Genomic DNA, 14632 nt, shown 5'->3' with positions numbered 1-14632 from the left:
TAAAGAATTTTCTTTTGAATTCCTGTGATAAACTTTGTACCTCATTGTGACCCCACCCTACCCCCGGGTCACCTAAGGATACTTTGTGGCAATTTTGTTGAAAATGGCTCTTTGGTTCTTGAGAAGGACATGAAAATGTGAAAAGTTAACAACACAAGCGGACAAATTTTGATAAGAAAAGCTCACTTGAGTCTTTGGCTCAGGTGAGCTAAACTTATCATCTTGGTAAATGAACAATACCTTTTCTTTCCCTTATATCTTCCTTCCTTTTCTTTTCTACCTTTTGCTTCTTTTTCACTCTTTCTTCTTGTATCTCCTCCCCTTCAGGTTCAGGGCTGAAATTGGCTTGAATCGGTACCAGATAGGGAGTAGACAATGCATTGCGTAAACGAACTATTCCCCGTGTCCAGAAATTGCCTATCAACAAAAAATAAAAAAAATAGGTTTAAATCTAAATTCCATTTAACAGGTATTTTTTACGTGCTGCTAATTCTTAGGAGCTCTACAAAATCGTAAAATGTAAACATGTAAAGTTTCACAGAAATAAAAAACACTTGCGTAAATTTTCAACATGTTATGTTTGAGAATATTTGCCATTCAGCTCATTCCCAGGTGGCTATAAAATTACATGTAATGTTAGCATTTTTAGCATTTTAGTTGATCTTCAATTGGGACCACACAAGTAAATCTTAATTAACTTGCATAAGTTACTGTAAACCAACTTTAATTCGCAACAACTTTATTTCGCGATTTACAAGGGATAAATTAGTTCGCGATGATTAATTTTTGTGATCAAGTGTTTACGGAACTGTTTGTTGATAGACACATACACTTTTAGGACCCGTTCGCGGCGAGAAATATTCGCGATGACAAGGCTCTCGCAAACTTCGCAAAAATTTTTCACACGTGAATAAAGTTGGTTTTCAGTTTACAAACATCTTCAATTAATTAATTGGTTATATCTACCTGGTTACTCTTTTATTAGTATTTTTACGAGACCAATAATTTCTAGTAATTACTTGATATATCCTTATCTAATTTTTTCTCTGTGATAACTCTTTGAAAGTTAGCGGAGTTGATTTCTTGATAATTCTACCGGAATGTAAATTAGGCAGGTCGATAGTTCAGGAGCTAAGGAGGCCGAAAATGCATGCAAATCTCGTGCACATAAGTCTCTGTGTCTGACGCTAAGGAGGTCAAATATGCATGAAAATCTCGTGCGGGTCCCTTTGTGTTTGACGTCAGTGGCCGAGGACTATTGAAATTGGCATGGGAGTCCTCGTGTAATTTAAATCTGTGTCTATATTTTTAAAATCTTAATCTACAATTTATTTCACAATGAAACGGAAATATAAGGAAGTATAGTATGCCAGGGACATCAACGATAGTGGGAAACATGGGATAATTTATGTTTAACCGGCTTTGCCCGTTATGCAAATTATCCCATATTCCCCACTATCATTGAAGCCCTGGCATACTATACTAGCTAGAAAGTGATTCCTTAAATGATTACAGTTCTTCCAATTATTATTTTTTTCATAATTTGAACAATTTAGACTTCACTATGCTTCCACATAAGTTTCAACTTTTCTGGCCAAGTGGTTCTTGAGAAGAAGGTTTTTAAAAATTTTTAAATATTTTTTCCTATACATTTCCTAGCCTAGGAGGCTTTCACATAAGTTTCAGATTTTCTGGCCCAGTGGTTCTTGAAGAGAAGATTTTTAAAGTGAATTTCTATATATCTCTATGTAAAACTTTGATTCCTTATTGCGGCCCCGCCCAACCCCTGGGGTCATGATTTTAACAATTTAAAATCTACACAATCTAAGGATGCTTCCTCATAAGTTTCAGCTCTTCTGGCCCAGTGGTTCTTGAGAAGATTTTTTTTTCTACATATATTTCTATGTAAAACTTAAGATTACCTATCGTGGCCCCGCCCAATCCTCGGGGGTCGTGAGTTTTAAAATTCTGTATTAGCACTACCCAAGGATGCTTCCACATAAGTTTCAGATTTTCTGGCCCAGTGGTTCTTGAGAAGAAGATTTAAAAACTTTTTTCCTATATCTTTCTATTTAAAACTTTATTTCCTATTGTGGCCCCGCCCAGTTCCCGGGGACACGGTTTTAACAATTGTGAATCTACACTAACAATTTCCACATAAGTTTCAGCTTTTATGGCCCAGTGTTTCTTCAGAAGAAGATATTTTAAAAGTTTTTTCCTGTACATTTCTATGTTAAACTTTGATTCCCTATTGTGGCCCCGCCCTACTCCTTCACTCAAGGATGCTTTGTACCAAATTTGGTTAAAATTGGACCAGTTGTTCTTGAGAAGAAGTCGAAAATGTGAAAAGTTTACAGACGGGCGGACAGCTAGACAGACAGACGGACGACGGACTCAGAAAAACTCACTTGAGCCTTGCGCTCAGGTGAGCTAAAAATCACCCAAAAAGCCTTTCAATCATAATTTTAAAAGAAAATTCTTGTTGCGTTTCTAGCATTCCAAAATAAAATTAGAAGTTCCCAATCCACTACTGATTCACAAATGTTTCTGAAGTAATAGGAAATTCAGAACATCTAATTTTAATTAGAGTGACATGTGAGTTTCAATGTAAGTCTATGTATCCTTTGATGCCTTATCCATATTAGCTTAGTCCAGATATGGCAAGAAGTTATTTAGAATAAACTTGCTCTAAAAACTTTAACATTGTCAGGTAATAGGGTCAAGCCAAGCATATGAAGCATCCTTAAATGTATCATCTATTCAATTTGGTCAATATAGGTACTTTAGAATACCTGCTCCAAAAACTTGAACCTGGCCATTCATCCCAAAAACTTTAGATCAGATCTAGCAAGTCAACAAGTGTGCACTCCTAGATATGTCATCAGTTTAAGTTTCAAGGACTTAATTACCAGTACTAACTTTAGAATGAAAATTGGTCTTGGTCATTCATCCAGAAAATGTAGATCAGATTCAGCATCAGAAACTTTGTCTATTTGTTTGAATACTTAGATGTAACATCAATTTAAGTTTGGAAAATAGAGCATATTGTTGCTTGAAAATTATATCTAATCCCAAAACCTGCTTCAAAAACTTCATCCCGCTCCAAAAAACATTAACTTAACTCCAAGTCATTCTTTAGTTGAAATTGCAACATCTGAAACTTCGACTGGTACAATGAATCACAGATATTACTATCAAAGATCGAAACATTTTCCATGTATCTCTGATTAATATAGTGCGAAGAAATTCTTGAAAAGAAATTAATCTGCTCCAAAGACTTTTACCTGTGTTACTGATGTTGATGGTATAAACTAAAATAGCTCACCAATTTTCTTGGGTAAATTAAAATTAACAATCTGAACAAGATGCCCAGGGGCCATATCGCTCACCTGGGCAATTGGCTAGATAAAAGCAACAAGAGGCCCACGGGCCTTATAGGTCAAATGAGTATTGTGTAACAACTTTCAAACAATTAAATGGTTCGTGTTTAAACCGGAGGCCGTGAAATTCACAATTTACAATTTTGAAAGAGGCATCATTGCTTATCATAATTATTAACTTAGCATGCTTACTCTATTTACTTAATACCCAGAGGTAGATCAGAGTAACAAAGAGAAAATGCACTTCCACTTTATAACCAGTTGTGCACCTCACCCCCAACGGAACCACTGACCCAGGGGCCACATATTTCAGAATTTTGCAAATTTATGGTTGATTAATACCAAAGAGCAGATTTCAGAGCATTAATTTATTTTCAGACTATGTACCCCCCCCCCATCCTTGCCCCTGGGGGCATAAAAAATCCACTTTGCTAGATGCACCTTTCTTCATCATAAATATATATATGCTTGGATCATTGGCATAAAACCCAGAAGCAAAGAAAAATATTTTCAAGGAAATAATGTATTTTTACTATTAATTATTATTTATAGTATAATTATTATAATTATTATTAGCTAATCAATAGCTAGAGTCCCGCCCTATCACCAGAAACCCTGACCCTGGGGCCATAAAATTCACAATTTTGGAAGAGGCACTCTAGCTCATCATAACTATGTGCTGAGTTAGTTTATTTAATACCCAGGAACAGAGAAGAAGATTTTCAAAGAAATAATGCATTTTCACTATATAATCTATAGAGCCCCGCCCTTACACCAGAACCCCTGACCCTGGGGCCATAAAATTGACAATTTTGGAAGAGGCACTCTCGCTCATCATAACTATGTGCTTAATCAATTTATTTAATACCCAGGAGCAGAGAAGAAGATTTTCAAAAAAAATAATGCATCTTCACTATATAATCAATAGAGCCCCGCCCTAACACCAGAACCCTGACACTGGGGCCATGAAATTCACAATTTTGGAAGAGGCACTCTAGCTCATCATAACTATGTGCTTACTTAGTTTATTTAATACCCAGGAACAGAGAAGAAGATTTTCAAAGAAATAATGCATTTTCACTATATAATCTATAGAGCCCCGCCCTAACACCAGAACCCCTGACCCTGGGGCCATAAAATTGACAATTTTGGAAGAGGCACTCTCGCTCATCATAACTATGTGCTTAGTTAGTTTATTTAATACCCAGGAGTTGAGTAGATTTTTTTCATAGATATATTGCATTTTCACTATATAATCTATAGAGCCCCGCCCTAACACCAGAACCCCTGACCCTGGGGCCAAAAAATTCATAAATCTGGAAGAGGCACTCTTGCTCATTATAACTATGTGCTTAGTTAGTTTATTTAATACCCAGGAACAGAGAAGAAGATTTTCAAAGAACTAATGCATTTTCACTATATAATCTATAGAGCCCCGCCCTAACACCAGAACCCCTGACCCTGGGGCCATAAAATTCACAAATCTGGAAGAGGCACCCTTGCTCATCATAACTATGTGCTTGGTTAGTTTATTTAATACCCAGGAGCAGAGAAGAAGATTTTCAAAGAAATAATGTATTTTCACAATATAATCTTTAGAGTCCCGCCCTAGCACTAGAACCCCTGACCCTGGGGCCATGAATTTCACAATTTTGGTAGAGGACTCAATGCTCATTACATTCATGCCAACAGTTTGCCTGCTTGATGTCCAGGAGTAAAGAAGATTTTTAAAGATTGCATTAATTTTAGTGGTTTTGGCCCCACCCCTCAGGCCCCAGGGGGGCGGGGACCATGAAATTCAAAATTTTTGTTCCCTTCTACCCATAAATGCTGTATACTAAATTTGGTTGAAATTGGTTCAGTCGTTTCAGAGAAGAAGCTGAACAGTTCAAATGTTAACACACGACACACGACGGACGACGACGGACGAAAACGGATAGCAATAGGTCACCTGAGTTACTCAGGTGACCTAACAAGGGGCCCACGGGCGTTATAGGTTACCTGAGTATCATATGGTATGTAACAATTTTCCAACAATTGAATTGGTTCGTGTTTTCAATCAAACGCCATGAAAGTCAAGAGGCACTGTTGCATTTAGCTTACTTACTTTGTTTACTTAATACCCAGAGGTGGATCAGAGTAACAAAGAGAAAATGCACTTCCACTTTATATCCAGTTGTGCACCCCATCCAAGGAACCACTGACCCTGGGTGCACAGATTTCAAAATTCTGCAAATGTTGTCATAAAATGTGTTTCATAATAAATGGTTTATTAATACCAAAAAGGAGATTTCAAAGCATTAATTTATTTTCAGACTATGTAACCCCAAACCCTACCCCAAGTACCCTGACCAAGGGGCCTTCAAATTAAGCATTTTGGAAGAGGCACCTTTCATCATCATCAATATATACTTAGAACTTTGGCATACTACCCCGAAGCAAAGGAAATTGTTTTCGAAGAATTCATGCATTTCCACTAAATAATCATTAGAGCCCCGACCTAACACAAAAAACCCTGACCCTGGGGCCATGAAATTCACAAATCTTGAAGAGACATCCTTCATCATCATAAATATGTACATAGTTCATTAGTTTACTACTCAGAAGCAGAGAATATTTTTAAAGAATTAATATATTTTCACTATATGATCAACATCTGATCAACAGAGCCCCGCCTTAACATCAAAACCCCTGACCCTGGGGCCTTGAATTCATAATTTTGAAGAGGCACTCTTATTCAACATGATTATGTACTTGTTTAGTTTGTTTAATAACCAAGAGCAGAGAAGAAGATTTTCAAAGAATTTATGCAATTTCCCTTTATAATTAATAGAGCCCCGCCCTAACACCAGAACCTCTGACCCTAGGGCCATGAATTTCACAATTGTGGTAGAAGACTTAACGCTGATGACAATCATGCAAAAAGTTTTACTGGTTGATTTCCAGGAGTAAAAAAGAAGATTTTTAAAGATTGCATTAATTTTAGTGGTTTTGGCCCCACACCCCATTCCCTAGGGGGACAAGGACCATGAAATTCACAATTTTTGTTCAAATTTATACCCAATGATGCTTTATGCTAAATTTGGTTGAAATTGGTTGAGTGGTTGCAGAGAAGAAGCTGAAAATGTTCAAATGTTAATGCACGATGCACAACGCACGACGACGGGCGAAAACGAATAGCAATAGGTCACCTGAGTAAACTCAGGTGATCTAAAAATTAGTTCAGTATTGAAAAGTTTAAACATACTAGTAAAAGTGGGTCAGGGGAGGGACCTTATTTGAAGAATCTTACATCTAAACTTCCTATGAATGCTTTTTAAATTAACATGATACATAACGGCTTTGTTGTTTAAAAGATAAACTTTTTTTTTGATATAGCCTTTATATTCCTTTGTATGACCCACTTTAATGCCTCCTCTATTCTCCTTGTTGGTTATGGTTTGAGCAAATTTAAATCTACATTACCTTTTTCGATGCTTTTCTATTGATGATCAATAATGGATTTGTTGTTCTTGAAATGTGAAGAATTTTCACGATTTATCCAATGTATTCCTTCGTTAAACCGTGATCACACATAATGGCCCCACTCACCCCCCCCCCATCCCCACGCCCCATCCCCACCCCGGGTCATTATTTGAACAAACTTGAATCTACAATACTCGAGAAAGCTTTCATATAAACAATATGAATAATCAAACTCAGCTGTTCTCGAGAAGAATTTTGTAGAACTTTTCTATATAATCCTTTTATAAATCTTTGATCACCCATTATGGCCCTACCCTTGCCCCAGGGTCATGATTTGAACAAACTTGAATCTACACTATAAAAGGATGCTTCAACATATAAACTATTACATATCATGACTTTGCTGTTCTTGAGATGATTTTTCTTAAAGAGTTTCCTATGTATTTCTTTATTAAACTTTGATCCCAAATAGTGGCCCCACACTTCCTTTAGGGGTCATGATTTGAACAAACTTGAATCTACACTACCAGAGGATAGTGTAAACCAGCTTTTATTTTCGTCCGAGAAATATTCTCGAGGTTCGCGAGAGCCTTGTCATCGCGAATATATTTCGCCGCGAACCTGTCCTTAAATCTTTTTGTCTATTAACAAAAGATTTAAACAAGACTCCCAGGGGCAACATCGCTCACCTGAGCTTTGGCTACGTAAAACTAAAAGCAAAAATCAGAGAGTATTGAAAAATTTAAATATTAAAGTGGTTTCAAGTGAGATAATAATTTAAACAGACTTGAATCTTACAACATGATGATGCTTCCATATACTGTAAACCAACTTTTATTCGGGTGCGAGAAACTTTCGGGAGGTTCGCGAGAGCTTCCTCATCACGAATATTTCTCGCCGTGAACTGGTCTTTAAAGTATAAATGCCTATAAACAACAGATCCAAAATAGGCCTGGTCGCGAAAATCAATCGTTGCAAACTAGTTTATTCCTGGTAAATCGCAAAATAAAGTCGTTGCGAATAAAAGTTGGCTTACAGTACCCCGGTAACTATGACCATTCATGGCTTTGGTTTTCTTGAGAGGAAGATTTTTAAAAGTCTTTCGCTATGTATTCCTATGTTAAGCTTTGAACCTTGAACCCCCCCCCCCATCATGGCCCCTTCCTACCCCTTTGGTCATGATTTGATCAAAATCTTCACTACCTGAGGATGCTTCCACACGAGTTTCATCTTTCCTGGACCAGCGGTTCTTGAGAAGAAGATTTTCAAAAGATGCCATTAATTTTTCATTAATTCATAATTATCTCCCCTTGGAAAAGGCTTGGCCCTTCATTTGAACGAACTTGAATTCCCATTACCCAAGGATACTTTGTGGCAAGTTTGATTGAAATTGGTCCAGTGCTTCTTGAGAAGAAGACGAAAATGTGAAAAATTTAGGACAGACAACGGACAAATTTTGATCAGAATAGCTCACTTGAGTCTCCGGCTCAGGTGAGCTAGAAAGGATTTATCGCGAAAATTAATCATCGCAAATTATTTTACCCCCGGTATATCGCGAAATAAAGTCGTTGGAGATAAAAGTTGTTTTACAGTACTTCCTTTAACTATGGCCAATCATGGCTTTGCTGTTCTTGAGAAGAAAATTTTTAAAGATTTTTCCTGTGTATTCCTATAATAAACTTTGTACCCATTTGTGGCGCAACCCTACCGCCGGGGTCAAGATTTGAACAAATTTGAATCTACACTACCAGAGGATACTTCCATTTATAAACTATGACCAATCATGGCTTTGTTGTTCTTGAGAAGAAGAGTTTTAAAGACTTTTCCTATGAATTCCTATGTTAAACTTTGATACCCAGCTGTGGACCCACCCTACCCCTGGGATCATGATTTGAACAAATTTGAATCTACACTACCAGAGGATACTTCCATTTATAAACTATGACCAATCATGGCTTTGTTGTTCTTGAGAAGAAGATTTTTAAAGACTTTTCCTATGAATTCCTATGTTAAACTTTGATACCCTATTGTGGCCCAATCCTACACCTGGAGGTCATGATTTGAAGAAAGTGTAATCTACACTACCTGAGGATGCTTCTACATGAGTTTCATCTTTCCTGGTCCACTGGTTCTTGAAAAAGAAAGTATGTCATTAATTTTTCAAGAATTCATAATTATCTCCCCTTGGAAGAGGGTGTGGCCCTTCATTTGATCAAACTTGAATGCCCTTCACCTAAGGATACTTTGTGGCAAGTTTGTTGAAATCGGCTCTTTGGTTCTTGAGAAGGACATAAATGGAAAAAGTTTATAACCACAACGGACAAATTTTGATCAGAAAAGCTCACTTGAGCCTTTGGCTTAGGTGAGCTAAACTTATCATCTTGGTAAATGAACAATACCTTTTCTTTCCCTTGTATCTTCCTTCCTCCTTTTCTTTTCTACCTTTTTCATCCTTTCTTCTTGTATCTCCTCCCCTTCAGGTTCAGGGTTCGAATTGGCTGGAATCGGTACCAAATAGGGAGTAGACAATGCATTGCGTAAACGAACTATTCCCCGTGTCCAGAAATTGTCTATCAACAAGAAATATAAAAATAGGTTTAAATCTAAATTCCATATAACAGGAATTTTTATGTGCTGCTTATTCTTACGAGCTTAAAATTTAAACATGTAAAATTAGAGATAAACACACTCGCGTAATTTTTTCATGCTATGTATGAGAATAATAGCTATTCAGCTCATTCCCAGGTGGCTATAGAATTAGCAATGTTAGTATTTTTAAGCATTTTAGTTGATCTTCAATTGGGATCACAAAGGAAAATCTTAATTAACTTGCATAAGTTACTGTAAACCAACTATTATTGGCAACAACTTTATTTCGCGATTTACCATGGATAAACTAGTTTGCGATGATTAATTTTCGCGATCAAGCCTTTACGGAACTGTTGTTGATAGACACATACACTTTAAAGGGTTTTTATCATGCATCGAAATTTCTTAAAAATTAAACACTATTATATTCTTGGAACATATAACTATCGTTTAATTATAAAATAATGTTTTAAACTGTCATATTTAAGCCATAATATGTCCGTAATGTAGGATCTTCAGATTGAAAATCTCCACTAATTAGATAGGGGTCACGTGATACTGAAACGTCATAGGTGTCAATGGGCAATTAGACTTTGTAAAGCGTATCGTAAGAAACATCTATCGTATACTAGATATTTGCATGAAATAAAAAGAATACACCACTAGGTTGGAAGAAATGTTAATATAGACAATATAACTTTGGCTGTGGATGCTCAATCTTATATGTATTAACTTCTACAACAGAAAAATAAACAAACAAGAGGCCCACGGGCCTTATAGGTCACCTGAGCATTATGCAACAATTTTCCAGTTATTGAATTTGATTCATGTTTTAAGCCAGATGCTATATGACATTCACAATTTTGAAAGAGGCACCATTGATCATCATAACAATACACTTAGCAGTTGCTTAGCTTGGTTACTGAATACCCATATGCAGGGTAGGGGAACAAAAATGCATTCCAACTAACCAGTAGTGCCCCTAACACTGTGACATAAACCCCTGACCCTAGGTCCACACGTTGCACAAATTTCAAAAAGGCACCCTTAATATCAAAAAATAAATAAATGTTTTATAAATACAAAAGAGCAGATTTCAAACAATAAATTCATTTTCAGTATATAAGTAGAGCCCCCACCCCAACCCTGACCCTGGGGCTTTGAAATTCACAATTCTGCAAGATTAGGGCCCTTGCTCATCATAACTATAAAGGTAGTTCATCTGCTTTATACCCAGAGACAAAGAAAAAAATTTTCAAAGATTTAATGTATTTTCATTATATAATCAATTGAGCCCCGCCCCCCTAACACCAGAACCCCTGACCCTGGGGCCATAAAATTCATAATTTTAAAAGAGGCATTCTTGCTCATCATAACTATGTACTTAGTTTATTTAATTCCTAGGAGCAGAGAAGATTTTCAAAGAATTCATGTATTTTCAATATATAATCAATAGAGCCCTGCCCTAACACCAGAAACCCTGACCCTGGGACCATAAAATTCACAATTTTGGTAAAAGCACTCTTGCTCATCATAACTATGCACTTAGTTAGTTTATTTAATACCTACGAGCAGAGAAGAAGATTTTCAAAGAATTCATGTATTTTTACTATATATAATCTATAGAGCCCTGCCCTAACACCCTTGAGCCATAACCCTTGAGCCATAAAATTCACAATTTTGGTTGAGGCACTCTTGCTCATCATAACTATGCACTTAGTTGGTTTATTTAACACCTAGGAGCATAGTAGAAGATTTTCAAAGAATTCGTGTATTTTCACTAAATAATCAATAGAGCCTTCCCCCCCCCCCAACACCAGAACCCTTGACCCTGGGGCCATAAAATTCACAATTTTGGTAGAGGCACTCATGCTCAACATAACTATGCACTTAGATTTTCAAAGAAATCATGTATTTTCACTATATATCATCAATAGAGCCCCGCCCTAACACCAGAACCCCTGACCCTGGGGCCATAAAATTCACAATTTTGGTAGAGGCACTCATGCTCATCATAACTATACACTTATTTAGTATATTTAATACCCAGGGGCAGAGAAGAAGATTTTCAAAGAAATCATGTATTTTCACTATATATAATCAATAGAGCCCCGCCCTAACACCAGAACCCCTGACCCTGGGGCCATAAAATTCACAATTTTGGTAGAGGCACTCTTGCTCATCATAACTATGTACTTAGTTGGTTTATTTAATACCCAGAAGTAGAGAAGATTTCCAAAGAAATAATGCATTTTCACTTATACTTATTTAGCCCCGCCCTAGCACTAGAACCCCTGACCCCAGGGCCATGAATTTCACAATTTTGGTAAAGGACTCAATGCTGATTACAATCATGCAAACAGTTTGACTGCTTGATGTCCCGGAGTAAAGAAGAAGATTTTTAACGATTGCACTAATTTTAGTGGTTTGGGCCCCACCCTCCAGGGGGGCAGGGACCATAAAATTCACAATTTTTGTTCCCCTTTACCCATAGATGCTTTGTGCCAAATTTGGTTGAAATTGGTTCAGTGGTTGCAGAGAAGAAGCTGAAAATGTTCAAATGTTAACACACGACGGACGACGAACGACGGACGACGACGGACGAAAACGGATAGCAATAGGTCACCTGAGTTTACTGAGTTTACTCAGGTGACCTAAAAACATACCGTAAAAGGAGGATAGGGCATTGAAGACGAAGCCGTTAATGACAACTCCTGACTTCGACTGAATAGATTGAATTATTAACGTTTTATAAAAAAAAAAATGGTCGTTATACGTTTTCTTTTTTCGTTATTTTAATAAATTATACATGAACAGATATTGTGTATCTTCTATCTGTTCCAGCAATGAACGTCATTTGATAGAAAGGCCACTTCGATCTTCAATGGCGCCGTGCGCCATTACGAACTTCACAACACATAGTGCATGATGTGTGTGCCGGACTTTTAAAATGCCTATTGATAAATTATTATTTTTTGAAAAATACTATTTCCATTAAAGAGATATTTTATATAATACAGAAAAAAATTGTGATCGTACATTAACGAATGCTCTGAATGGAGACAAATCCACGCACCGACCATGGCAGGTAAAAAAAATTCCTAAAACCTTTCCTGTGCTGATTTTTCATCCAAACACCACAAATTATATCTAATTATTTATCAAATAACCAATTATCATTATTATCATTTATTTAATTTCTAGTAGGGTTTTAAGACGAAGCCATTGAGCCGTTTTGTAAACACAATAAGTACTTCGCTTGACCAGGACTGACACCTATGACGTCAGAGCAATGGCGCGCAACATCGGCGATCAAAATATGCATATTGAGAAATTTAAACTTTGAATCGCTGAAACACCAAAAATATTAATTTTCTAACCAAAAAAATTTGATGGATGATTTTTATAGTATATAAACCTTGTTATATCAAAAAATTATGATGCATGATAAAAACCCTTCAATAACCCGTTGATCGCGGCGAGAAATATTCGCGATGACAAGACTCTCGCAAACTTCGCTAAAAATGTTCACACGTGAATAAAAGTTGGTTTACAGTTTACAAACATCTGCAATTATTTAATCGTTTATATCTAACTGGTTACTCTTTTATTAGTATTTTTACGAGACCCATAATTTCTGATAATGACTTAATATATCCTTTTCTAATTTCTTCTCTCTGATAACTCTTTGAAAGTTAGTGGAGTTGATTTCTTGATAATTCTACCGGAACGTAAATAAGGCAGGTCGATAGTTCAGGAGCTAAGGAGGCCTAATATGCATGCAAATCTCGTGCACATATGTCTCTGTGTCTGACGCTAAAGAGGTCAAATATGCATGTAAATCTCGTGCAGGTCCCTTTGTGTTTGACGTCAGTGGTCGAGGACTATTGAAATTAGCATGGAAGTCCTCATGTAATTTTAATCAATATCTACATTTTTAAAATCTAAATCTACAATTTATTTCTCAATGAAATGGAAATACTGTAAACCAACTTTATTGGCGAGCGAGAAATTTTGGCGAGGTTTGCGAGAGCAACGTCATCGCGAATATTTCTCGCCGCGAACTGGTCTTTTAAGTCTCTGTGTCTATCAAAACATTCCCCAAAAAATCTTGATCGCGAAAATTAATCTTTGCAAACTGCTAACTTACCCTTAGTTAATCGCAAAATAAAATCGTCGCGAATATAAGTTGGTTTACAGTATAAGGAATCACTGTCTAGTTAGTATAGTATGCCAGGGACATCAGGATAGTGGGAAACATGGGATAATTTACGCATAACGAGCTTCTCCCATTATGCAAATGATCCCATATTCCCCACTATCGTTGATGCCCTGGCATACTATTCTAGCTAGACAGTGATTCCTTAAATATTTCAATTTCTATTTTTTTTTCTCTGTGATAATCTTCGAAAGTTAGCAGAGTTGATTTCTTGTTAATTCTACCGGAATGTAAATTTGGCAGGTCAATAGGTCAGAGGCGAAGGAGGCTTGATATGCATGCAAACCTCGTACGCATCTGTCTGTGTCTGACGCATAGGAGGCTAAATATGCATGTAAATCTCGTGCGGCTGCCTTTGTGTTTGACGTCAGTGGGCGAAGACTATTAAAATTATGTGTAGCATGGGAGTCCTCGTGTAATTTAAATCTACCTCTATACATTTTTAAAATCTTAATCTACAATTTTATTGCACAATGAAATGGAAATATCAGGAATCACTGCCTGGTTAGTATAGTATGCCAGGGACATCAACGATAGTGGGAAACATGGGATAATTTATGCATGACTACCCTGGGTTACTATACTAACTAGACAGTGATTCCTTAAAATTACAGTTTTTCCAATTATACATGTACAAGTGCTATAAATCTTTGATCATTTCTTCTGTGTATATGTGCTTCAAATTAAAACTGTGACTTCTAAGTCATTGTAATACGGTGAATTAAATCATGATCGTTTGAGTTGTCTCTCTTTGTTTCCAGTAAAATCAAAACAGCACGTGGTGTGCAACAATAATTATACCTAGCAATGCGTATTTAAAACAAGATGTGTTTGTGAAACAATATGCGCTCGGCGGCAACAAAGTAAAAAAAAAACATTTTTAGCATATAGGTTACAGTCAAGGTCCCAAGGTCAGTAATCTTGGTGTCATTTGAAAGAACTTGATTAGTGAAATATGCATACCAAATATGAAGTCTTT

At 36.6% G+C, this 14632-nt stretch overlaps 1 protein-coding gene across 1 annotated transcript in view; it reads right to left on the bottom strand.

Moving 5' to 3' along the window:
- LOC134256426 (uncharacterized) overlaps positions 1 to 14632 on the bottom strand; it is an 86216-nt gene that overhangs the window by 36141 nt on the left and 35443 nt on the right. The window contains exon 4 of the mRNA XM_062739070.1: positions 9245 to 9415. Within this exon, the coding sequence (XP_062595054.1) occupies positions 9245 to 9415 (171 nt within the window). The remainder of the gene's footprint in view (positions 1 to 9244; positions 9416 to 14632) is intronic.

Source organism: Saccostrea cucullata, unplaced genomic scaffold (genome assembly GCF_032062105.1).
Source record: "Saccostrea cucullata isolate Sc308-1 unplaced genomic scaffold, CSIRO_AGI_Scuc_v1 ctg2319, whole genome shotgun sequence".
In the NCBI taxonomy this organism is placed as follows: domain Eukaryota; kingdom Metazoa; phylum Mollusca; class Bivalvia; order Ostreida; family Ostreidae; genus Saccostrea; species Saccostrea cuccullata.
This window is presented reverse-complemented; position numbering and strand designations above follow the sequence as displayed.